Raw genomic sequence first — 27,960 nt, 5'->3', positions numbered from 1 at the left:
CTATGTTCTCTAACACATTCTCAAAACATACTGTATTCATTTATATCTGGAGCTAATTAAACTGCATTGATTGCCTTGGTATCACTTGTCATGTTTTTTGTTCCAGTGCAGCAACCTCTAGCAGCCAATCATATGTTTGGAACATAACATCAAATTTACTTCTCACTGGCAATTCTAGTACCGGTCTAATTACTATTGGTATGGAATCTCATCCAACCTATTGCAATATAGACAGGAGAACTGAACCCTAAAAATGAATATGGCTAAATATTCCACACTGTATATACTGTACTTAATGCACCAACCTAAAGTTTCAGCTTTTCAATAGCAGTAAAAATCCAGGACTTCAAACTTGTCCCAGGGGGTCACCATCTTGGAAAGTGGCTGCGACATTCACATGCTCAGTGGGCTCTAAACAGTTGTTGAGAAGCTAAGCTTAAGGGTAATTACAAATTATCAAGCAGAAAATGAGGTTGGCCTGTAATATAAGATGATGCTACAGGGCTAATTATTAAATTCCCATGCTAGTTGCACTGGTTTCTGTGCTGCCATGTAGTAATTATCTGTATTAAATACTAATCAGCCGTATATTGTTAAATTTTTTATTCTATGTGTACTGTATATTTTGAGTTGGTCAATAAGTTCAGTAAGTGACAGCAGCACAGAGCATGGGCAGTGAATCAGCAGAAAATAAGATGGAGAACTACTGGGGCATCATCAGAGACACAGATCTTTACTGCTAAAGGGCTGTGTTTGCCTTGGGCTGGTATAGAAGCCCAAAACATAATGTACAACATTTCTAGCCTACTTCTTTACTTAAGCTTTAGTTCTCCTTTAAGGGGTTTTCACCCCCCTCAGGAAAATAGATTTGAAAGTTATTTATAACTGCTCCTGTTTTAGATTAATCCCATTAGAATTCTGATTACATATAAATACGTTCCTACACTCTCAACCTAATATATGTAGATTGGCATGCAAGTTTGTTATATTATGTTAAACTTTTTTCAAACAACTAAACACATCATTTTAGCCTGAAAACATGTCACTCGTCTGTATAGCAATACAGGTATATAATCTGTTATTCAGAAACCCAGTATCCATAAAGCCCTGGTCTCATAGATGCCATCTTTATCAAATAATTAACATTTGTAAAAGTAATTTCCCTTTTCTCTTTAATAATAAAACCGTACCTTGTACTTGATTCTAACTAAGATGTGATGAATCAGTATTGGAGGCAAAATAATCCTATTGGGTTTATTTAATGTTTACATGATGTTTTAGTAGACAGATTGCTGAGAATCTCAGTCACTTGGCATAAACTTTATGTTCAGTTTCATTATTCCAATGGAACAGAAATTGTAGAGGCCTGAATTTATGCATGGGTTGGGAGCCAATATGAGCAGTACCACCTCTTCTTGTTTTGTATGAATAAGCTACATGTACATTAGCCCCATTGGTCCACTAGGGGTGCCCTACTCTCAACTGGAATCTGGAAGAATGTAAATACTTGTGGCTCATTTCCCATTGGAGAAGCAAACTGGGCCATATGGACTTCCAGTAACCCAACTGCTTAGAAGGAAAGGGGGAAACTACTTCCTATCCAAACAAAGCTACCTTGTTTGTTTTTATGAACTTTAGACTACCTTTTGCAAATGTGTTAATGGACTACAAAAAAGGATTTCTTAAAGCAAGTTCACATAGTTCCATTATGATTATTAATATTTTAAAAGGTTGACATTCATTTTAAATGTTCTCCATTTTAATCCTTTTCCTTTATACTATACAATTTTTTTGTATAAAAAAAAAATAAAGAATAAAATGTATCTTTTTGTACTATTGTTGGTTTTTTTTTTTTTTATATTGCCAGAATGCTGGTATATTTATTGTAAATATTAACCCACACTAATGTTAATTATTTTCAGCACATCAAATGCCTTCTACAGTAAATACAAACTTAGGACCTTGGTAGTTTCACAATGAAAGTGAAGCATAAACACAGAATCCAAGTTAATGAAAGTGGGACTTTTCACCTTGTGATATGGCTGCAGCTGGAGGTGAATGGGTTCAGCAGAAAGTATGTGGAGAATATAAGTGAATAAAATGCAATCTTTTACTATCCAGTATATCTGATCTTAGAAAGGAAAGTACAGTCTGTACTGAGGGAAGGTTAAAGGAAGGGTGATTTTGATTTTTACTCTGTGCTATGCTTTCTAAGAGGGTTTAAAGGAATGTAGAGCCAACATATTACTTTCTGCCTGCATTATGTCTGGTCCTGGTGGGAAACAGATGGCGTGTCATCCTTCTTAGTTATCTGCATGACTATTAGTTCCCCTATTCGCAATCAACAGTCCCATTTTGAAAGGGCAAATGTACAGATTCTGTTCATGTCTCACAGATGAAGTGCCAGTAGGCAGAGATCGAATGCACAAGCTGTGTTAAAGTAACGCTATGAAACCAACTGATGCAGAGAACTGATACTCTACTATAAGCACTCTGACCCACAGTGCCCACTTATGAACCATCAACCCAGAAAAAGGCCTGTCTACCCAATCAAAGATATGTTGGGATATACTTATAATGGAAAAAGCACCAACAGGTTCCTGCTATTTGATTTGCAGTTTCAGTATTTTGAGCTGAGCAAAGAACACTGCAGTTCCAAATCACTTACTCTGCAAAGGGACGACATTATAGAGGAAGCAGACCCTGTCATTTCTGGGGTCCAATAGGGGGGTCCAATGGGTCACCAATTGATAAACTGTTTCAGTATAAGTTTATGCAAAATGTCTCATTCCCAAAGTTTAGGGGTATAAAATGGCACTGCATCTACAGCTACACAAATGTAAATATTAAGCATGGGACCAAAAATAATATAATTTCACAGCAGTCTTAAATTAGTAAATATTTACTAAAATTCAGTTTTAAAAATTTATTTTTGATAGTGCAGTAAACCCAGTAGGCGTGTTTTGCCTTCAATTAGGATTAATTATATTAGTTAGAAACAAGTACAGGTATGGGATCTGTTATCTGGAAACTTGTTATCCAGAAAGATCTGAATTAAAGAACAGTTGTCTCCCTAAAGCTGGCCATACACGGAGAGATCCGCTCGTTTGGCGATGTCGCAAAATGAGCGGATCTCTCTCCGATATGCCCACCTTGAGGTGGGCAATAGCGGACTGATCCGATCGTGGGCCCTAGGGCCCAACGATCGGATCCTACCGAATGGGAACGGGCAGTCGGATCCAATGGGATTTTTAGTCCCATCCGATCGAGATCTGGCCGACTTTTGGCCAGATCTCGATCGGGAAGCCCATCGAGGGGCCCCATACACGGGCCAATATGCTGCCCACTCGGTCTGTCGCCAGCTTTTATCGGCCCATGTATGGCCACCTTTAGACTCCATTTTATCCAAATAAAAGCTTGAGCTTTAGGGACCCACATAAGTCTGAAAAGCCTGGATAATAACACCTGCTTTCTATTGTCTTAAAAAAGGGGAAGGGGTGAGGTAATAGGAGCATTAAAGTATAAAATCCAGCAATTTTCATAAAAATGTTTGCTTTGCTACAAAACCTCTTTTAAATAAAGTAAAGCTTTGAATTCAGCCTGTTTCTAAGCATAGTATGTGGTATTTTCAGGTTCTTAACAGAAAATGCCACTTAAAAGCCATGAATTCAAGTGTTGAGCTAAGCCTCCTCAAGGTAATTGCAGTGGCAAAGTACCCTTTACAGTGAAATGGTTTGCTCTTGAGCCTGACCTCTCTATAAGACATTCAAGCTGATTTGCATGAAACACTGATAACAAGGCCTTTCTTTTTTCAAAGTTAGCGAATGCGCTGCTCCTTATACTGAATGTAACAAAGTAGAGATTAAAAAAAACAAGTAAGATGTATGAATATTTAGCAGGTATGTTCATACAGCAACACACATGCTTTTTAGAGGCTGCATTGTATAGTCCCAGGTTGCCATATAACAGTTATGTGGGCGAGAAATTGACCACCTCTGCATACTTTGTCAACCGGTCTGTTTTTTACAGGACAATAATATTTTACAGTGCTGAGAAGGAAGCAAGACTTGCTGAAAACAGACATGAGGGCTCATTCATGATCACTAAGACCAGTTGCGCAAAGTTACCGGCAGTTTGTTGCATAATAAAATGGCATTCATTACAGGCATTTATGTCTACTTAATGTCACTATTTCTCTTCTGTCTCACCTTCTCTTGCAAATTACACAGTGCCCCAATTGAGGCAAGGGTACCCTGACAGCAGCCCATCTCAATGGATGCAGCAAACCCGTGCCTAAAGAATCAGAATGGTGCTAGAGCCAGAAAAGCCCTCTAGATATAAACCCAATAGATAGGCCAGTAGCTTTGATGATTTCCCATGCAAGTGCAAAAATAGTTCATGAAAAGTGCCTGCTCCACTAAATTATTTCAAACAGGTTAAACACAATCTTAAAACAATCCATCTCAAAGAGCTCAAACAGAGGAACAAAGATATTTTGTAGTTTTATAGAAAAGAAGAAGTTAGATTTCAGTCAGAGATGTAGCTTTATCTGCTAATAAGTGAATAGCTTATAATTTAATGAAAAATATACAGTAATTAGTTTTTTCCTTTTATCATCTGCTGCATATGTAATGGCCTCTCAGAAGTCTTGTGATCTAGAATGCAGAATGATCTATTCTATCCTTAGCACACTTTATAAAGCTCTATTCTCTGATTAGCAATGTAGTCTCAGCTTTTGGTGGTTGGTGCCATTGGTGAATCAAAATTGAAGGCAAGCATTGGAAATTACGCCATGTGATCACTGTGGACTTACATCCGATTCATATTTAGGGGCCTCCCCCTCAACGCCACTATAATGCTGGAATAAGCTGCATTGTAGGTAAATACAGCAACTTGCACTTGAAATTGCACATTGTACTTGCACTTAGTTTTGCGCATATGGCCAGTGAAAACTTGGGTGTGGATAGAGCAAAACCAAAGTGCAGTCAAAATGTTCAGACTTTCTAAACTTTTTTTTAAATGTTATTTTGCCTTCCTCAGTGCATCTTGGCTTAATTTGATCACACAAGAAAAAAAATAGATATTCTACAGCCTAAATTGTTATATATATCAAACTTTCATGGTTTATTTATAGTTCCTGTTCTAATACTGGAATTGAAAACAAATGAACAGGAGAAGCCCACAGCCAACTATAATATGCAAAATTGAGCAAAATCCACTGCAGATTTCATCATTAGGTAATAAGGAAGCTGTTAGCTGTTAGCACAACACTTAGATAGAATAGAATAATAGAATAGTCACCAGAGTTGAAAAAAGGCACAGACAATAATCCAGTTACTTTACCGGTTATAATTCTGGACATGATCCCATTTTGTAATTTCTTACTGTGAATACTAGGCAATTAGCATTTTTGCTTTATTTCTAACTCTTCATTACAATTATCAATGTTAGAAAAGTTTTTTTTTTACTATTTTTGTATCAGGTTTTCAGTAGATTCATTTCATATCATTGACAGTGTTATGTTTTGACTTAATTGTATCGTTGGTCTACTGCGCTAAGGCTTAAGAAAATATTCAGTGGCAGTGATTTTTGTTCTGTAATATAACTATTTCTTGGCATACATGCCTGGACATGTACTGTCTTGCTTGCTATGTATGAGAGATAAAACTGTTCCGGATTCAGGGCATTATTTCTGGAAGCAAAGCTGAGTTTAGACTGTATCAGTATATCCCCGCTGAAACCCAGTACTGCGTCTCAAATCCATGGAATGCTCCTTTGGCTTGGTGCTCAGATCTACACACACACTTAATGCTTGCTGCTCAGCAGAACATCTGCTCTCAATTTTGGAGTCCTGTAGTAACGTGTTACTTTGTGCAGCTTTTGCATTTGGATTGCTAAAGTCATATTTTTGGTTGTATCATATAGAGTTAAAGCAGAGGGAATCTTAAAATTAAGTACATGTATAGGATCTGTTATCTGGAAACCCATTATCCATAAATGTCTAAATTATGCGAAGGGCAACTCCCATAGACTCCATTTTATTCAAATACGACAAGTTTTTCAAACGTATTTCCTTTTTCTCTATAATAATAAAATTCTACCTTGGCTTGATCCCATCTAAGATACAAATAATCCTCACTGGACGAAAAACCATCCTATTTGGTTGATTTAATGTATAAATAGTGATGGGCGAATTTATTTGGCAGGCATGAATTTGCTGTGAATTTTTGTGTTTTAAATTCGCGAAATTGCCTCAAAAATTCCCTTACTTTAATGGGCGCCAGAATTGTCTCCAGCGTCAAAATTTGTGTTTCGCGAATACTGCTGCAGAATTTTTCGGCGAAGCGAAACGGGAGAAATTCGCCCATCACTATGTATAAATAATGTTTTGTAGACATATGATGTGAAGAATCATAGTACAGAAATACCCATTATCTGGAAAACCCCAGGTCCCGAGCATTCTGTATAACAGGTCCCATACCTGTAAAGTGTATTTGTTATTTACTATTGGTATTCTGTAATCAGTGTTTTTTTCTGTTTTTTCAGTGATATGTTTTCCTTGATGTTTTCTTAAAGTTGCATTGCTTTCCCCAACATTGAGCACTTTTTCTGCACACCCAAGGCTCCAAGAAAACACAGTTTATGTAGAGTTCTGCAGTTGCGCACGAAGGATGCTACTGCACATTAGCTGTACCTTCAACAACCTGTGTATCAACCAAAATAGAATACAGCACCAAGAAACTACACAGAGCTTTTGGGTTCATCAGTCGGTCTATCACCGCCCAAAACTTGTGCCATCATTTATTGATCCAAGTTATCCCTCAGTACAATAGGGATCTCCGTGTGATAGGCTGCCAGATATTCTACAACATAAAACCAAACATTTATTGTATCTAATAACTGAATGTTGTTTGCTTATTATGATTAATCCTTATTTATATAATTCTAACATACTGCTGGATATTTGTTCTATCTTCATGTTGACTGAAACTCATTATACTATATTTCTATTATTTCTAACTGAATAAAACATTGGATAAACCAAAAATAAGCGCTACCTCCAGTCTGTTTTTTAAGAAAGAATCCAAAAAAATTGGAGACAAATAACTGGCTGCTTCTACTGAAACAGTGCTATCATTCAGATTATAAACTATTATAGAGAAAGTGATCTGGACTGGACTGCGTGTCACTGAAATTGTTGTTGACCATAAATACCAATAATTAACATTAGACTCTTGCTCACTTGATGACATTTATTCTTCCTTGAATCTTACTGCATTCTAATTAAATCAAAACATCAGGCTTGCTGTGTCACCTCATTCTTTCATGTATAAAGATACGCAAGCCTTTCCTCATTACTTTTTTCCAGCCTGGCTTCCCATTCTATTCTGAATTAGATACAGAACTGACAGATTCATAAGGATTTGTATGCTAAATATGTAGAGGTGTTTCAAGATTGTATCTAGTAAATTTTACTTCTGTTCCAAATATACAATAGATATATTATGCTATTAGAGCTGGTGTGATATTTTGCATGTTTGCTTAGTAACATTTTCCCCACTTAGTCAGTTGCACTATATTGCAAGTTATTATTTGGCTTTATTGTGACTTGCTTTAACATTAGGTCATAAATCAGCCAAAATTGGCATTATTAAAAGTGGAAAAACCATGGCTTATTTTTCGAAGTTATCAGATATAGGATATTGTCTATAAATATCTCAAAGTTAATGGTCTTGTCTTTTGTGTTAAAAATGCTGGTGCCCCATTATTGTAAATAATAGAGATTGTGTAGGGCTTTCTGTGAGCTCTGAGATAAAACAAAGGAGTATATAAAAATGGAACATTACCAGTATATCATTTCTTTATCTAGATAAAGAAAGTCTAAGCACTGTTATAAAGGCCATTGTGATTGTGTGTGTCAAGTTAATACAGGTGACTGCCAAAATAAAGGTGGTAGTGGTGCCAAAAGAAAGTGCCTCGGTTGGACAACATGCATATACGAGTCGCCAGAACTGATTCAGCATACCTTGGCATTCTCTACAATGCCTGAAACATTACAGGAGAATTGCACTGCAGTCTTCATTCGTAAATATGTTTCTGTTGAAAAAGGAAGCTTACCCTGACACGCCACTAAAAATCACCCATAAATGTTCAACTGGGCTGAGAGCAGGTGGTTGGCAGTGCCATACAATTCATTATCTTCATGTTTATTATATGGAGACAACCAATATTAACTGATAACTCATGTTTGATGTGCAACATCAAGTTATTTTTCATACTCAGTAGATGTAAATATAATGTATATAAGTACAGTATGTATATTGTTATTTGTATAGCACTACTTGAGAGCAAAGCACTGTACAGAGATTGTGTAATGAATTAAATATATTTATGCACATTTTGGACTAACTGGCTGGCCTCCAATAACCATTAACATTACATAATTTAATGTTAATAACATCAAGATGGCCATACAGGTAGAGATCCACTCATTTGGTAATTTAGCCAAAGGACCGTATGTCTCACCGATATGCCCACATTGATGTGGATTAATGCAGCCAATACGGCAGTTGGATCGCAGGACCGTATCAACTAATAGATGCGGCCTCGATCCGATGGGATGGGACATCTGGCCGGCTTTCGCTCAGATATTGAAGAGGGAACAACTCGGTCTTTCAGCAGCTTTTGCCAGTCCCTGTATGGCCAGCTTAAGGCGGCAGGGATCTCATAAAGAAGGCAGGTAGAGGGGTCAGAATCACCATGGCCTGGCCTAGATCAATGCTCGGCAAATCTTAACTTTAAACGTGTAATTGGGCCACCCCATAAAGCTGCCATCCTAGGCATTGACCCTTGGCTGCCTATATATAGAAATACAGCCCTGAATGGGACCAGTGTTTTCCTAGTGTTATCCAGATTAAGACACAGAATCAGTCAGCTACCTTATCCACCAACCGTGGAGAGAAAAATGCCCGGAGGCTAACAGAATATATCGATACAGTCAAGGAAGCTGTTGCACAAACAGGGTCTTGCAAAAAACTTCAAACTTTATTTACCAAATTGATATTTTGACCCTCACAGGTCAAGATCTTGATAAAGACCTCTAAAAGGGTCCAAATGTTGTTTTGGTAAATAAAAGTTTGGAGTTTTTTGCAAGACCCTGTTTGTGAAGCAGTTTTTGTGAAGTAGTTCTTATGTGTGTGTGTGTGTGTATGTTGCCTATATTTGAAAAAAATTCCAAATAAACACACTGTATTGTGCACTATAACCCAATTCATTCATCCTCCCACAAATAACCGAGAACAGCTGAATGTATTCATTCTTGAGTTTTGCCCGAAGCAAAATGTGTCAGTGCATCCCATAATAATCAATTAAATGCATTTCAGCTATAGGCCAAATAGCTAAAGGCAACCTGTATAGTTCCAGTTGAGAATGCCATCCTCAGGCTTTGGAATGCAAATCATTGTGACCTTTATCTGATTCCCTAAGTGCAAAACCTCTGGCACGGATGTAAAAAAAAGTTATTTTGCAAAGCAAGGGAAAGATCACAGCAGTGTTTATCTCCAATTAACCATTTCTTTGTATTAAACTGTTACTGTCCTTTTTTTACAGTACATCTATGGGATCTGTAATGTAGAATACTTGGGTGAATGTACTAGAGGCAGAGTATTTCTGTATTGTCAAAAAAAATGACTGAATGACCCTCTGGGAAATGCTGTGTTTAGGAGCTTTTTTAGATAAACTTCTGGATAATACATCTCATAACTGCAATCTCATTGTAACATAAATATCTTCTAAAAACCAACAGTGAGATAGTGTCTATACCTGCCAGTAACTAGGTCATCCAGTATAGTCATTTGTGACTGAAACAGATGACTACTATTTATAAAATTTTCAGGAACATACATATCACCGGGTAAAAACAAAGTAAATTTTGTTATTTCATTAGGGACATAACATGTTCCCTACACAACCATATACTCCTATACAATAAAGTGCTGGGGAGTCCCCCTCTGGTGAACTCTATTGTCATTCTTAATAAGTAACCCCTTTGAGTCTGAAGAAGATAGCCACTGTACCTGACCACTGTATTTGCTATCACTCCCTTAACCATAGTCTTGCAGATAAGCACTTTCTGCACTAAATTCAGGAGGGATAAATTTTCCCCCCTTATACAGTGCCAGCTGAGGCATCATTATTGGACACAGCTCTAATAACAACATATTAACCATTATCATATAAAGATATTCTGTGGAAAGTCTATAGCTAATCCCCGAAGTTTAGTAAAACAACAGCTAATCATACACATATGCAAAGAAAAAAAAATGTTCTTTGGACTCAAAAAGCCAGAATCTCATTCATTATTGTATTTTTATTGAGGCAATAACTGGAAGATTAGGCTTAGATATAAATAGGGTTCATTTACCTCAATGTATCTCTGTGAATTCATTCACAGCACATTGCTCTATAGTGTACACATTCAGAGTTCCTTGTGATCAGTGATAGTCAAAATATACCTTCTTTATATAAATGTTTAGCGCTGCAGCATTGTTGCTTGAGTCATCTTGCACAGAAATTCTTATCCTATATTTTTACATTATGGTATGTTCTCAAGTCTTTGCACAGTCGCCCTCATATATGCATGCATGCACAAACACGTGAACTCTCTAACACTCACACTCAGCTTTAATTAGCAATCTCTCTTGAAAAATAAGCCTCACAGATATGGGTGTGGCCTTTTTTCTTTGGCCTCAAGTACTGAGGGTGGTAACTTGGCCCATTCATGATTTTTATATAGTGCATAAGTGTTGATAGCTCACAATAGATAATGACTTTATAATATGAGACAGGGCGCCCCAGCACATAGGCTGAGCTAAGATTTGTTTAATTATAAGGTCTAAAATAGAAACATTGCATTATGGTCATGTTCCCTATCCCCGGGATAGGCAATTTTTAAATTTCATTATGGAGGATTATAGAGGTGGAGGATTATAGCTGATCTAGCATGGAATGGAATTGAATATGTTACTAACTAGGCAATGATTGTTAATAAAGATAGCTATATAGCCAGCCCTGTAACCTGTATAAAACAAGCCCATGGGTATTTAAGGAACATGACCAGTACTAGCCACACCTCCTCTGATGCAGCATCCAATAGCGTGAAATGCGTCAGGAGGGAGTAGCTAACACAAGGTAGGCAGACTGGGGGGGAGACACTACACTGTGGTGTGTTTTTGAAATGTATTGACATGAATATTTGCTGTGAATAAAATAAGTGAGAAGCTCCGCATGTTTCTAATTCATAAGAGCTAATGTTGCCACTTGCCATGTACTTTACCAGCAAAGCAGGTAAAAACTTGATATCAGTGCTATTCATAGTTAAGAAACACAAGACAGGAAAGTATTTTTTCTGGTAAAGGTGGCAAGGCAACCCTAGGCTCATGAAGGATACCAAAAAGCTACAGTATGTGTGTGTTAAAGACAATTTAAAACACTGTAGCATTATAAGGTTTCAATAACAATATTGGCTAGGAAGAAGAATTATTAGGTAATTGTCTTAAGAAAATATTTCAGAAAGCTGGCAGCTTTGACAAGGGGTTGGGGAGGCACTACAATAAATTAGTTTATAGAACAAACAGGGGTCAATACAATAATAAATACAAAGTACAGTTACATTTGCCTTCTTCTTCTGACTCTTTCCAGCTTTCAAATGGGGGTCACTGACCCCAGCTACCAAAACTATGGTTATTGTTACATTTTATTACTTTTTATATTCAGGCTCTTTCCTGTTCACATCTCTCATTCAAAGCACTGCCTGGCTGCTAGGATAATTTAGACCCTAGCAACCAGATATGTGCTGAAAACTTCCAAATTAGTGAGTTGAACAAGAAGCGAGATAACCACAAATAAAAAAAATTTCAAAACTTCTTCATCTAAAAGCTGGCGAGGTCATGTAGCAGTCAGTGGGAGATGCCTTTTTAGAGGTTTGGGCTTTTTATCATTTTTAAATTGCATGAAAATTCTTACAAAAATTCTTATTTGTATTAGTTCTGTATTTTTATTCATTCATGATTTTTATATTTTGACTTTTTTATAAGTAAGTAGACATTTGTGTTTTTTAAAATGTGAGTGTAGTTGAGGTTAAAAAAAAACCTATAACACTACAAAAATTTAAATCTAATAAATAGGCCTCCACCTGGCTGCTCTGGACATTATGCAATATGCCACTGAAATACTATTTTAACTAATTTCTGAATGTATTCTGGCTCAACAGTCAGACCAAAGTTCAGTGAGCTGCTAATGTGCATACAATTTAAATGATGTGCCAGTAGCGTAACTAGAGGGGGCGGGCCCTGGTGCGTGACGCGCAGCCGGGCCCCGCCCCCCTCCGTACGGCCCGCATTTTCAGTGGCGAACGGGCTGCCGGGGGGCCCTGAGGGGGTGCGGGCCCTGGCCTGCTCGCACCCCCTACTCCCCCGGTAGTTCCGCTACTGTGATGTGCTACTGGGAAGAGTGCAAAACGAAGTACTCCAGCACACGTATTCTGCTTAGGGGTTACTACCCGTGTTTAATGTCAAGCCAAAAAGGTTACAACATTTCGGGGGCATACCCCTTCGTCAGGTGTGCACCTGCATTCGTTGGCTGATTTACTACTGGGAAGAGTGACACATGTGGCCAGCGCTATGCTAACCTTGAGTTTGTAGATTAACTTTTTGAATTATTATCCAGAATGCTTGGGATCAGGGGGGTTTTCAGAAAATGAGTTTTCTGTAATTTGTAAATATTGAGGCTACTAAAAAAAAAAAAATATCAAAATAACCCACTTGGATTGTTTTGCTACCAACATGGATTAATTTACTAGTAGACTGATATTGGGTAACATGGCCACAGCATTTCTTCACATTTTATAAAATAAACAGGACCATGCCAGCCTCACCCAAAGCTATACTCTAAAGGCAGAATTCCATAAGAAATCGCTACTATGTTCTGCCTTTCCTCAGTGAAGACTTGAGATCAGCAGTGAAGACTTGAGATCAGAATTATATCTACCACTATTAGGCTGCTCTACCTACAGAGAGGATGGGCCCAAAATCTGCTTCCAGAAGGAGCTGCATCTCCCACCATGAGAGAAGTTCAATCCTGAATCTGCAGTGTCTCTATGATAGGAAATACAAGCAGGCTGTCACCGAGTACAAGCAGTAGTAGCATCGGTATCAATCAATCTACCACGCAGTCACAGGAGAGAACCTGCTTTCTCCCTCCTCTAAATTTACCAGTCCTCTGAAAAGGTCCTTCAACTGCTGTGACAAATAAAACTTAAAATACATGATCATATAAAAAAAAAAAACAGCCTGAAGACAGTATCAATTATGCCTCAGGGAAAAAATTCCTTCCTGACCCCAATGGCTGCTGGTCATTCAGATCCCTTGTCATGCAGCCCCTGCATTTACAGCTCTAGGGCTTTCCTATACAGAAACAGTATTCTACAGCCAGCTATTTTGTGGTCTGTAGGATTATAGTTAAAAAGGGGCCTGTCATACGCTCTAATATAACAAAATATATATTTGTATTTTTCATCTACCCTTTAAGAAAAGCATAACTTGTTCTGGGGCTACCTTGGAAAACAGTGATCTGAAATACATTTTTTTTTTTTATTTATCGGCTTTGTGAGAAATGCCTTTATTAATTAACTTTATCTCCTGATTGCTATCACATTGTTTAAACAGGTAGCGTCTAATTTCTTATTAATTTAACATAACAGAAATGTCTGCAAATAGCTTTCAGGCTTGTTTAACCAGATTGGTCCTTGTTAGCAAGGGGAAATTTCTTTAATGAACAAACTGAAGCTTTGTGTACAATTTAATTTAGCAACAAAGTGAACTTTGCTTAGTGAAATTCTTGACCAGCACCTGACTCTAACCTGGCTGGTTAGGACCTGCACCCAAACATACCAGCACTTCCGCATTTATTTACCCGCCTGACCAGCCCCGTCTCTGATGCCATGGAGGGGGCGGGGCATTGAGCATCAATAAATAGATGCAAATGGCGACAGAAGCGGGCACTGTTCGGTCACAGATGGGGAGGGCAGCAAGGGCAGAAGGAAGAGCTTGGCCCGCACCTGCCAAAATATTTTGTGCAATTGTCGACCTAAAACATGGGTCCCGCAGGCTTCAACCACTGGTGTGCACCAAAATCTATTATGGTATCTGGTGCTATTAGAGGCCTGAGATGATACACTGGACCATGCTCTCTTTCAGGCGAGAATCCAATGACAAGAGCTTGAACATAGACAGCAATAGATGGAAAGTATAAGGGTTTGGCCTTAGCTTACTGCTCCAGTCAAAACAGAGCAAGACAGGAAAAATCTCTAAAAATCTCTCCATATACAATTGAGTAATATTAAACAGTAAAAGCTACCTTGACATCAGATAAGCCACTAGTATTAGAATGACTGGCAAAGCAACTTCTGCTGGAAAAGAGAACCACAATAAAGGTATCTTGTGCTTAGTAGCTGGTCATAATGCTTAATAAATTATAATTCAGAAATTGAATAATGAATACACATACAATGTAGGAAACTGCTATATAGGAAGCTTTCAGTAAATTCTGCCTACATAAATAATCAGATTTTTCGGTTGTTTTGGTTTAGGAAAACACAGATATAGGAAAACATTCTTGCATAAGCAATTTAGACATAGTTGCAAAATATCCAGAACAACATTTTTACACTTAATCTTACGTAATCTTGCCTTCAACATGCCCTCTCGAGACATTCCTCCTGTCAAGGTCTAACAATGAAAATGGAGTCGCATTCTAGCTTATTCTAAAAAGAAAATTCCCCCTACCATGGTAAGATGTTGGTCAATGGGTACAGCTTGCAAACTGTATATTGTTTGGAGAGAAGGATACTAGCGGTTGCATGATGCCACTCCCAGAACAGTTTCAGTACCTATAGGATTGCACCATTTGATAAAAAATAATTCAGTTGAATATATAGCAGGGCCCCATCTTTTGAGCTATGCATTAAAAATGATTTTAATTTTTAATGATTCTTTCAAAGACTTACCATTTTGTGAATGGTGGATTAGAGTTGTCCATTATTTTAGACCATGGTTTAAACCATGAAATCTTTTCAGATGCTTCTCCCCAAACCCTTTCAGGCTGTTGTACCGAAGACTCAAACACGTGGTCATAATTGGCAGGAAAACAATTTTCACGTAAAGTGGAATACTTGTGGGTGCTTAGGTACTGGGAATAACAGGGAGCTATTTTCAGTGTAGTCCTTGTAGTACATGAAGAGGTGACTGATCTTTTCCAGGTTTCCCAGGGCATGAAGCTGCCATGGAGGTTATTACATGACCTTGTTACAGAAGAGAGTCCAGATAAACTAAGGATGCTGCTTTTAATTTCTTTGCTTTTGGAAGCCTGTTTTGAGAACCATGTTATCAACATTTTATATTCCAACTGTCTTCCTATCAGCGATTGCAAAGTCTGTGCGTGAAGCAGATGAGATGGCAGAAAAACAACAGTATTCTCGATTCCTCTTGAAAACTACACACTCACCAACAGGCTTTCAGTGTTACCATAAGAACTTAGTGCATTCTTTGCAGTAACGGCAAAAGTTCTGAGCTGTTTGGGAGAAAAAAAAAAGTTTGTACACAGTGCATTAACACAGGAGGGTTTAATACTAGTTGTTCATTTACCACCTGAAACCCATAGACATCTATGTCCTTACTTAATGAAGACCAATTAAAGTTGGAATTGTCAATTCTAGAACATACTAAAAGTTAACTTGAAGGTGAACCACCCCTTTAACAATAGTTGCAGGAAAGATTATACTTGTAACTAGAGATGTCGCGAACTGTTCGCCGGCGAACTTGTTCGCGCGAACATCGGGTGTTCGCGCTCGCCGGAAGTTCGCGAACGTCGCGCGACGTTCGCCATTTTGGGTTCGCCATTGTTGGCGCTTTTTTTTGCCCTCTCACCCCAGACCAGCAGGTACATGGCAGCCAATCAGGAAGCTCTCCCCTGGACCACTCCCCTTCCCTATAAAAACCGAAGCCCTGCAGCGTTTTTTCACTCTGCCTGTGTGTGCTGAAGAGATAGTGTAGGGAGAGAGCTGCTGCCTGTTAGTGATTTCAGGGACAGTTGAAAGTTTGCTGGCTAGTAATCGTTTTGATACTGCTCTGTTATTGGAGGGACAGAAGTCTGCAGGGGTTTGAGGGACATTTAAGCTTAGGTAGCTTTGCTGGCTAGTAATCTACCTTCTACTGCAGTGCTCTGTATGTAGCTGCAGTGGGCAGCTGTCCTGCTTCTGATCTCATCTGCTGACTGCTGCAATAACAGTAGTCCTTGTAAGGACTGCTTTTATTTATTTTTTTGTTGTTTTACTACTACTACTACTACTACTACTATAAGAGCCCAGTGCTATTAGTCTAGCAGTGTTGGGGAGTGGGACTGGTGTGCTAATCTGCTGCTCCTAGTAGTTCAGCAGCACCAACTTTAATTTTTTTTTTTAATATTCATTTTTTTTTTATTTTACTTTTTTTTATTTTACTACCGCTGTAGTAGTGTATAAGTTGACCTTTTAGGCATTATTTGCCCTGTAGGCATTATTTGCACACTGTTTTCTTCAACCCGCCATCGAGCTGTGTGACCTTGTTCACATTCTGTCTAAATATCCATAATATTACCGTCTCCAGAAAAAACACCGGAGTCACTTTTTTCAAGCAGCCATAATATATTTTACGTAATCCGTATCCACCGCTGTAGTAGTGTATACGTTGGCCTTGTAGGCATTATTTGCACACTGTTTTCTTCAACCCGCCATCGAGCTGTGTGACCTTGTTCCCATTCTGTCTAAATATCCATAATATTACCGTCTCCAGAAAAAACACCGGAGTCACTTTTTTCAAGCAGCATTCATATATTTTACGTAATCCGTATCCACCGCTGTAGTAGTGTATACGTTGGCCTTGTAGGCATTATTTGCACACTGTTTTCTTCAACCCGCCATCGAGCTGTGTGACCTTGTTCCCATTCTGTCTAAATATCCATAATATTACCGTCTCCAGAAAAAACACCGGAGTCACTTTTTTCAAGCAGCATTCATATATTTTACGTAATCCGTATCCACCGCTGTAGTAGTGTATACGTTGGCCTTGTAGGCATTATTTGCACACTGTTTTCTTCAACCCGCCATCGAGCTGTGTGACCTTGTTCCCATTCTGTCTAAATATCCATAATATTACCGTCTCCAGAAAAAACACCGGAGTCACTTTTTTCAAGCAGCATTCATATATTTTACGTAATCCGTATCCACCGCTGTAGTAGTGTATACGTTGACCTTGTAGGCATTATTTGCACACTGTTTTCTTCAACCCGCCATCGAGCTGTGTGACCTTGTTCACATTTTGTCTAAATATTGATAATATTATCGTCTCTAGAAAAACCACTTGAGTTACTTTTTTTCAAGCAGCATTCATATATTTTACGTAATCCGTATCCACCGCTGTAGTAGTGTATACGTTGACTTTGTAGGCATTATTTGCACAGTGTTTTCTTCAACCCGCCATCTAGCTGTGTGTATTATCGTTTCCAGAAAAACCAACTGAGTTTTTGTTGTTGTTGTTGTTTTTTTAAAAATAATGCCAGGCAAAGGCAGGCCGCCACGCAGAGGCCGTGCTAGGGGCCGTGCTGCTATGCAATCCTGTGGCCCTAGCAAATTTCCCAGTTTTAAAAAGCCAATGACCCTGAACTCCCAAAATGCTGAAGAGGTAGTTGACTGGCTTACACAGCACACCCCATCCTCTACCGTTTCTAACTTTACCACAACATCCTCCTCATCCTCCACTGCTATGGCCACCCCACGTAACACTTCCTCCACCACCGGTGCCCCTTCTTCACTGGGGTCAGAGGAGTTATTTTCCAATGAGTTTCTTGAACTGAGTAATGCGCAACCATTATTGCCAGAAGAAGATGAAGGAGATGAGGACCTTACACCAGATTTAATTCTGGCAGAGAACACGATAGAGATGGACATAATGAGTGATGAGGAGGAGGTCCCCGCTGCTGCTTCCTTCTGTGATGTGTCAGAAGAAATTGATGCATCTGAGGAGAATGATGATGAGGAGATTGATGTTTTGTGGGTGCCTAGTAGAAGAGAGCAAGAGGAGGGTAGTTCAGATGGAGAGACGGAGAGTCAGAGAGGCAGTAGGAGAATAAGACTTAGAAGAAGCAGGGAGGACAGCCCGCAGGGATCAGCAGGGCAACAACATGTATCGGCACCTGTGTTCAGCCGGCCAACGCACCCGCCATTGCCGCCAATACCGCCAACTCCGCCAACTTCTACTGTTACCGCCAGATCGCACACTTCCAAAAAGTCAGCAGTGTGGGATTTTTTTAATGTGTGTGCCTCTGACAAAAGCATTGTAATTTGCAATGAGTGCAGTCAGAAACTGAGCCTTGGTAAGCCCAACAGCCACATAGGTACAACTTCTATGCGAAGGCACATGAGCGGCAAGCACAAAGCACTTTGGGAGCAACACCTCAAAGGCAACAGGCAAACTAAAAGCCACACTCCTTCTGGTCCAGCATCTTACTGCTCTACCTCTGCTCTCCTTGACCCGTCTGAACCACCCTCCACTCCGCCTTCCACCTTGACCACCTGTTCCCATTCCGAGTCATCTGCCACCAGCCAAGTTTCTGTGAAGGCCATGTTTGAGCGTAAGAAGCCAATGTCTGACTGTCACCCCCTTGCCCGGCGTCTGACAGCTGGCTTGTCTGCACTCTTAGCCCGCCAGCTTTTACCATACCAGCTGGTGGACTCTGAGGCCTTCCGCAAATTTGTAGCAATTGGGACACCGCAGTGGAAGGTACCCAGCCGCAATTTTTTTTCTAAAAAGGGAATACCACACCTGTACCAACATGTGCAGAGCCAAGTTACCGCATCTCTGTCACTTAGTGTTGGGCCAAAGGTCCATATGACTACTGACGCATGGTCCTCCAAGCATGGTCAGGGCAGGTATGTCACCTACACTGCCCACTGGGTGAACTTGGTAATGGCTGGGAAGCAGGGAATGGGTAGCTCAACAACAACAGTGGAGTTGGTGTCACCGCCACGGATTGCACGCGGTTCTGCCACCACCTCTACTCCTCCATCGCTCTCTACCTCGTCTTCTTCTTCTTCTTACTCTGCTGCTGGGTCCTCCTTCTCCTCCTCCACACCTGTGCACCCCCAGCTCCCCCTAGGCTATTCGACGTGCCAGGTACGCCGTTGTCACGCTGTCTTGGGGATGACGTGCCTGGAAAGCAAAAACCATACCGGATCTGTACTCCTGTCATCTCTGCAGTCACAGGCCGATCGGTGGCTGACCCCACACCAACTGCAGATCGGAAAAGTGGTGTGTGACAATGGAAGCAATCTGTTGGCAGCGTTGAGACTAGGCAATTTAACACATGTGCCCTGCATGGCACATGTGTTAAATTTAATAGTCCAACGTTTTGTCTCCAAGTACCCAGGATTCCAGGACGTTCTCACCCAGTCCAGAAAGGTGTCGGCCCATTTCAGACGTTCCTACACAGCCATGGCACGCCTTGCTGACATTCAGCAGCGCTACAACATGCCAGTCAGGCGTTTGATTTCTGACAGCCAGACTCGCTGGAATTCAACGCTCCTTATGTTGGAACGTCTGCTGCAACAACAAAGGGCCGTCAACGAGTACCTTTTTGAACTGGGTGGTAGGACTGGATCTGCACAGCTGGGGATTTTTTTCCCCCGTTACTGGGTGCTTATGCGCGATGCCTGCAGGCTCATGCGACCTTTTGAAGAGGTGACAAATATGGTCAGTCGCACCGAAGGCACCATCAGCGACCTAATACCCTTCGCTTTCTTCCTGGAGCGTGCCGTGCGACGAGTGACAGATGAGGCTGTAGACCAGCGTGACGAGGAGCTGGAAGCGCACGATTTCTGGTCGGAATCACCAGAACGAACCCAGGCACCTGCTGCAACGCAGGGAGAGGTGCCAGAAGTGGAGTCAGAGGAGGAAGGTGGCTTTGTGGAGGAGGAGGAGGAGGACCAACAGGAGCAGGCTTCCCAGGGGGCTAGTGGTGACCTTTTGGGGACCCCTGGTCTTGTACGTGGCTGGGGGGAGGAGACCGTGGATGATGCAGTCCTTGATAATGAGGAAGCGGAGATGGATAGCTCTGCATCCAACCTTGTGAGAATGGGGTCTTTCATGCTGTCATGCCTGTTGAAGGACCCCCGTATCAAGAGGCTTAAGGAGAAGGACCTGTACTGGGTCGCAACGCTACTAGACCCTCGGTACAAGCATAAAGTGTCAGAAATGTTACCAACATACCACAAGTCCGAAAAGATGCGGCATTTACAAACCAGCCTGCAAAACATGTTGTACAATGCTTTTAAGGGTGATGTCACTTCAGGAACTCATCAACATTCCAGGGGCAGAGGTGCCAGTAATCCTGCCACGAGCACACCTGCAAGGACAAAGCCCTTTGGCCAGTCTGTAACGTCAGACATGCAAATGTTTTTCTGTCCAAGGCAGCGCCACAACCCTTCTGGATCCACCCTCAAAGAACGCCTCGACCGGCAGGTAGCGGACTACCTGGCATTAACTGCAGATATCGACACTCTGAGGAGCGATGAACCCCTGGACTACTGGGTGCGCAGGCTTGATCTGTGGCCAGAGCTGTCACAATTTGCCATGAACCTCTTGTCTTGCCCAGCCTCAAGTGTGCTCTCAGAAAGGACCTTCAGTGCAGCAGGAGGGATTGTAACTGAGAAGAGAACTCGCCTAGGTCACAAAAGTGTCGATTACCTGACCTTTATTAAAATGAATGAGGGGTGGATCTCGGAGGGTTACTGCACGCCGGAAGACTTGTTCTGACTTCTATGCAGCTGTCCTTCTCTTCAAGCCTCATGACTCCACACACAGCTGTCCTTTAGCGTCCTCCTCCTCCCTCCGCCACCGTTACAAACTAGGGTGCAAACCCTACTGGTTTAATTTTTTCTGGCCTCTGTGCTTCAGTGGCTGCAACCAAAAAAACTGGGCAAACAATGTCTACAAGGTCAACGTATGGCAAAAAATTTATATTTTCAGCATTTATATGGCATAATTTTTCTGGCAACTGTGCTTCAGTGGCTGCGACCAAAAAAATGCATATTTTCTGCATTTATATGGCATAATTTTTCTGGCCTCTGTGCTTCAGTGGCTGCAACCAAAAAAATTTATATTTTCAGCATTTATATGGCATAATTTTTCTGGCAACTGTGCTTCAGTGGCTGCGTCCAAAAAAACTGGGCAAACAATGTCTACAAGGTCAACGTATGGCGAAAAATTACTATTTTCAGCATTTATATGGCATATTTTTTCTGGCAACTGTGCTTCAGTGGCTGCGTCCAAAAAAACTGGGCAAACAATGCCTACAAGGTCAACGTATGGCAGTTGTTTAAAGAGAACAGTAGATTACTAGCCAGCAAAGCTACCTAAGCTAAAATGTCCCTCAAATCCCTGCAGACTTCTGTCCCTCCAATACAGAGCAGTATCAAGCAGATTACTAGCCAGCAAGCTTACTATCATCTGTCCCTGAAATCACTAACAGCTCTCCCCCTACACTATCTCTTCCAAGCACACACAGGCAGATTTTTCAGATACATTTTTGCCCTTGATCCCCCTCTGGCATGCCACTGTCCAGGTCGTTGCACCCTTTAAACAACTTTAAAATCATTTTTCTGGCCAGAAATGTCTTTTCTAGATGTTAAAGTTCGCCTTCCCATTGAAGTCTATGGGGTTCGCGAACCGTTCGCGAACCGCTCGCATTTTTGCGCAAGTTCGCGAATATGTTCGCGAACTTTTTTTCCGACGTTCGCTACATCCCTACTTGTAACGGGTATGGCCACCTTTAGAGAAGTTTTGACAGATAACGGGATAGAGGGATAGGTGGCTCCTCTGGCCATATAAAGCTAGATAAGTAATGTTATAACAAGCAACGGGCATTAGGTCCATCTTCCCACTGCAACCAATCAGTGGTTTAGTTTCAAACAGAAGACCAACATATTCTACCTGCTGATTTAGCTGTTATGGGTTGCTGGACCTGGAGTAGATTGTACACTTGTTATTAAATACCCCATAGGGCACATATGGATAGTCTCTTTGGTTACCTAGCCATGTGTTGCCAATCCCTACTCATCGTGATGGTGGTGATTGAATTTAGAAAACCTGCTCTAAAAAGGAATTAGTTAGAAATATTCTAAGAAGTTACTTTAATACCAACAGGCAGGGTGAGAAACATTGGACAAAGCATCACCAAGGAGTAGTTGTAGTGACATTAGGCATTGTGGTCAGCATGATGGCAGTAAGCAAGGATCCCATCAGCCAGTACTAGATCATCTAGCTTCTGTATCCCTTCTTAAAGCCAACAGCCCTATGCAACATTAGACCAGTTATCTTGGCTATCCAGGAAAACATGTGCAAAGTGGGCTGACCAGGGGGCAGGGTACCAATGTGTATTCATACCATTAGGGTGCATGGCTGCTGAAGTTTAGTAGTTATTAGCAACCAGCAACTCTATGTCAAATGGTTACCAATTTTTAAGCTTCTCCCTCCTCTTTATTTTCTTTTTCGCTTGTTTTTACTGTATGTTATTTACCATTAAATGTGGACCAACTTTTCTAGCTCAGACAACTATGCAATTGCAAGATAGTTGCTTGAATTGGCAACCACAATAATTGTCATATTCCCTGATGCAGGCAATGAAAGGACAGGGGCTTAAGAGTGCTTTACATGCATTCAAGTCACTCTATGAAAACCACATAACTAATTGTTTTTCACATAATTCACACATAGATTGCATCAGGCAGTTTTAGGAGTTTTGATACCACATTTTCAGAGAGGTAAAATACATGGCAAATAGCATTAAGCCACTCCATGTTCTGGTTACCATTTTTGCTGCCACTGAAGTTTACATCAGAGGTAGAAAACAGCTATGTAAAAGGGATACTATTTTTTATATTTGTAGAAACTCTGGATATATTTCTTGGCAGCTGCAATACTATTTTGCATAAGAAAGGTTACCCTGTGCATAGAGCTAGTAATAATTTCAGCTCCAGAGGGGGAGGCGAACCCCTCTTTGGGGATTATTCAAACCTTACATAATAGGGCTGCTTCATCCAAATACTGGCATATTAGTGGCCATGCAGGGAGCTATAGTCCATCAACATCAACATTGAAGGCTTAAATTAACACTACCTGGTAAAACTTTTCCCCAGCATTCCAGAAACTGAATGCAAGAAGGCTCTAAATGAGAACCAGCTGTGTGTACATCCAACTCTGTGTTCATGAGGTCATCAATGGAGCAGTTAAAAATATATTTTCAAACTCCTATACACTACTATACGTGGCCTTCTGCAGGTCGAATGCTGTGCAATATTGTCAAGAAAGATAGCTCATTGGAAAGCAGTGTTGCATCTGTAATTAAGTTTAGTTTTAGCTTCATTGGAGAGTTGAGGACTGCAATGATGACATTTTAAGGTTTATGTTCTCTTTAATGCTTGGGGTTATACTGTAATGAACTAAGTGATCAAACATAATAGTGAATCACAGATATTGTTATGTTTCTGAAACTTATGAAAACATGATTGCTATTAAACAAATGAGTTAACAGAAAGAACAGAAACAAAAATATACATTTTTTCACTAACCCTGAGGCTTTTTTTGCCAGAACAGAAAGTAGTAAGCACCCCCCCCCACACACACACACAAATATCAGCTGTAACAGTGTCTAATTGTATCTCTCTGTTTTCCTACAACAGTAAAATGAAACAAAACATACCAGAAGTGAATCTGCAGAAGAACCAAGCAGCTAAATGGTGAGGTCTCCTTTCTTAAACAGTCACTCCCCTAGACTGATTGCCATTGGGAGCGGCAAGGGGGAGAGGCTGGAGATTGATAGTTTAACTGGTTAGATACGAGAAGAGGCCTCTGCTCACTAGGCTGCTGTCTCTTATAGTACCTGGTAGAGAGGGAGGTGTTTGCATTTTTAATATGAGCTTTGTGTTACTTGTGTTTATACAGTCTCTCTCCTACTTTACAGGGAAATGAAGACTGAGTAAATATTTGTTAAGAAAACAGGAGCATGTGAAGTGAAAATAATGTGGAAGAGCAGCTGTAATTATGATTTGAATGCAGTAGCTGTATGATTTTTTTTTTGCTATTATATTCAACCAGGCTCACAGTATCCGTTCTGAAACTCGTAATATTTTGATACAGTTTATGAACTTTATTTACAGTACTTCCTCTTAAGAGAGTTCTCTGGAAAACACACTAGAGACTAGAGCCAATTCCCCTGCCCCTCCTCATGGGGGAAAGTGTTTTAATATGAACTGATAAGTGTGTGAACTACAAGTTCCAGGGAGCCCCAGGCTGACGGGAATTACAGCAAGGCTTTGTGTCGATCAGCAGAATAGAACAGAAGGATAGGAATGAATAGAAGCAAACCAAAAGCCACCCTTTACCATCGTTTCTGAATACTAAGCAGGGGGCAAACTTTCCTGCAAACTTTAACTATATATATTTATATAAATATATTTATATTTATATATTCATCTTCAGGTCTATAGTAAGTTGTTTCAAAAAACACAAAAAAAGACTATTAGCTGAAGATGTTACCTACTGTCTGTATATGCTTCAAGCAGCCCTTGCAATAAATATACCTGGTGTCATTTTTTGCAGGCGACTATAAAAGGGCTGTCAGCAAAAACTGCTTTATAATATGCTGATGTGATTGCTGATATGTAGCAGAGTGTGCATATAAACAGGAAGCAACGTGTCCAGCTAGCTTTGCATTTCTCTCAACTTTGCCTTTGTTCCCCAGTTTAAACTTTGACTATTATTTGTACTACAAGATATTTAAGTGTTTATTTGGCATACTATACAGAGACTTAAACCTCATTTACAAAAAAAGGGTCAAGGTGAAACAAACAGGCACAAAACAGCTTACTTTGTGCACTTTGCCCTTTATGTTGCACCCTTATGTTAAACTCTTTCCTTTCCAAGAAACATGTGTTGCAACCAACAGTGATGCATAGAAAAGGTGCAGAGGGTGGGCACACATACTGTACATACACCTTTGGTATGCCATTTGTTTCTTGGATGAAGTGACGTTGCGTAGGTTCAGTGTTTTGAATGGAAGGTAAGGTCAAGTCTCAGAGGGAAGGCATGAACCCATTTTGCAAGATGAAAATTGCTCATGCACAGCACTGGTCTGTATTAGAATTATTCCATAAAAAAAAAAGATCTGCTTACCTTAAAGGAGAATTCAACCCAGGGGCGTAACTACAGAGGAAGCAGACCCTGCAGCTGCAGGGAGGCCCAGGATGTATAGGGGCCCATGAGGCCCAAATTCATATACAGTTTCAATAAATATTGGTAAAACAAGCCAACCTCTAAACATTTTGGGAGCCTGAAAAAAAATTTGCTGCGGGGCCCAGTAATATCTAGTTACACCACTGCCTAACGTTAAAAAACCCTACCCCCCTACCCTACATAGACCCCCTCCCACCAGCCTAAGTGTCCCCCCAGGCAAATGCCCCTAATGTTTTACTTACCCCTTGGTGCAGATTCAGGCATTGGAGTTCACTGGCGCCACCTTCTTCTCTTCGGAAATCTTTGGAATGAGACCAGCTTGGAGGCGCATGCGCAGTTGGAGCAATTTTCTGTTTCTCAACAACTACGCATGCGCCAAAACTCCCATAAATTGCTGAGGTGCCGGTCTCATTTTGAAGATTACCGAAGCGTCTGAAGATGCCCGTGAACTCGGATGCCTGAATCCGCACAAGGGGTAAGTAAAAAGTTAGGGGCATTTGTCCAAGGTAGGCTGGGGGGAGGAGGAAGGGGGGTCTATGTAGGGTGGAGGGGGGGGGCTAGCAGTTACATTAGGGTTGAATTCTCCTTAAATGCAGAGACTTGGATTTTTGCAGATGAGTGTTGAGAGGTAAACAGGAAGGACAATGTATATCAGTGTAAATTGAGTGTAACCAGAGTGCAGCAGGTTCAGTTGTGTATATGCTGTTTATAACATTTCTTTAAGGAAGGCTTTTCAGCTGGGATGTGGAACTGGTTAGGAAAGGCTAGGCCCAAGAGTGTAACCATCTAGTAGGCAGAAAAATGTGCAAGCAAGGTGTTGGGAAGTCCTGTACTTAACACCTACATATGGCAGGCATTATGTTTTCTTTTCTTGCACCTGACAGTGGTCTGCACCTTGTGCCAGATTTTTAGTCCAACTAAGATATATAATTCATTCTTATTGGAGGCAAAACCAGCCTTTTGGATTTAATTAATGTTTAAATGGTTTTCTAGTAGAGATAATATAGATCCAAACTACCGAAAGATCCATTTTCTGGAAAGCATCTGTTACAGAGCATTCTGGATAACAGGTCCCATACATGTATTTATAAGTTAGATATTCTGCAGCACAGATAAATAGAAGAGAGAAAGTATGACCCATCGGTTGCACCTTCCCATAGACTAAATCTGAAACTCCCAAATCAAATAAAACTTAACTTTTACTTGTTAGCACTTAAAAAGAATAGAAATAGACCAAAAAAACTAATTAGATTAAAAGAATGATTAGGGGGAAAAAACTGGTTTGACTCGTGGTCGTCAGCTTATAAACAATAAATCCTCATTAATTGGTGGGTTGATTGTAACAGTTGAATTAGTCACTGTTACATCAATGATACGGCCAGGTGGGGGCAGGCGGCGTGTTAAACAATATTAGTACACTTAAATGTTTATTGTTGGTGTAAATATCAGCCCATTTGTGATTGCTACTGGTGCTGCTACTGGTTTATAAACTGACGACCACGAGTCAGACACGTTTTTTCCCCCCTAATCATTCTTTTAATCTATAATTTGTTTTTCGGTCTATTTCTATTCTTTTTAAGTGATAACAAGTAAAAGTTAAGTTTTATTTGATTTGGGAGTTTCAGATTTAGTCTGTGGGAAGGTGCAACCGATGGGTCATACTTTCTCTCTTCTATTTATCTATATTTTCTGTGACCCTGCACACCACTAACTTGTTTCCATATCTCAAACAGTGGAAGGTGCTACCCATTATTATTTTTTCTTTACATATTCTGTAGCACTTCTGGAAAGCATCTGCTCCAGAGCATTCTGAATAACAGGTCCCATACATGTATTTATAAGTTAGATATTCTGCGGCAGTTCTGGAAAGCATCTGCTCCAGAGCATTCTGGATAACAGGTCCCATACATGTATTTATAAATGAGATATTCTGCAGCACTGTGCAGAAGGGCAGGAGATTAATGGATTATACAATGACTTACACCTCTCGGTCTATGAGAAGAGCTGAAGGTTAGGGGTTCATGAGATGTTTAAGAAATCTTGTTTGGGTTACAGAGTTCATTCTTCTCACCTTTACCTGTTTTTCTCGCTCTACATCTGAAATTACATTTATTCCTGTTATGACAATAGCTGCTTTTGTGTGTTAAAGTTGAAACTCCCCCGACACATATTTGCAGATCATGCTGTATCGTAGATTAACTGATGCAAGGCCATACATTAAGGGAAAGGCAGTACAAATAGTACAAGCAGAAAAGTGCCCTTTTGTGCTTTCCTAGTATCCAGTGCTTCTTCCCAGACATTAGTTATCTTAGATTGTATGCAGTTTACTGTGTGGCGCTCCACTGATAATGTAACGGTTTAAAGGAAAACTATCATTTAAACATTGTTTACCCAAATGGAGGTGGGGTCTAACAGAGCCTGCACATTGGAGGGGTAAACAACACTTGTTTTTTTTTATTTAATTTTTTTTCCTGCTGTTTTATAAAATTTAATCTCTGTTCAAAAAAATAAGTTACATAATGACATACTTAGCAAGAATGCTACTGTACTGTACTTTTGTATTGTATATTTACAAAAGCTG

The 27,960-nt window shown here is 40.3% G+C and overlaps 1 protein-coding gene across 1 annotated transcript in view; it reads right to left on the bottom strand.

Annotated features, from left to right (window-relative positions):
• Positions 1-23,987, bottom strand: part of acss3.L (acyl-CoA synthetase short chain family member 3 L homeolog) — a 65,803-nt gene extending 41,816 nt beyond the window's left edge. Inside the window, exons 1-2 of the mRNA XM_018252368.2 lie at positions 23,848-23,987; positions 15,065-15,627 (exon numbers count right to left, since the gene is read on the bottom strand). Coding sequence (XP_018107857.1) covers positions 15,065-15,450 — 386 coding nt within the window. The 5' untranslated portion in view covers positions 15,451-15,627; positions 23,848-23,987. The remainder of the gene's footprint in view (positions 1-15,064; positions 15,628-23,847) is intronic.
• Between the last annotated feature and the right edge of the window lie 3,973 nt (positions 23,988-27,960).

Source organism: Xenopus laevis, chromosome 3L (assembly GCF_017654675.1).
Source record: "Xenopus laevis strain J_2021 chromosome 3L, Xenopus_laevis_v10.1, whole genome shotgun sequence".
NCBI lineage: Eukaryota > Metazoa > Chordata > Amphibia > Anura > Pipidae > Xenopus > Xenopus laevis.
The sequence above is the reverse complement of the archived record's forward strand: the minus strand, read 5'-3'. Positions and strand labels throughout refer to the sequence as shown.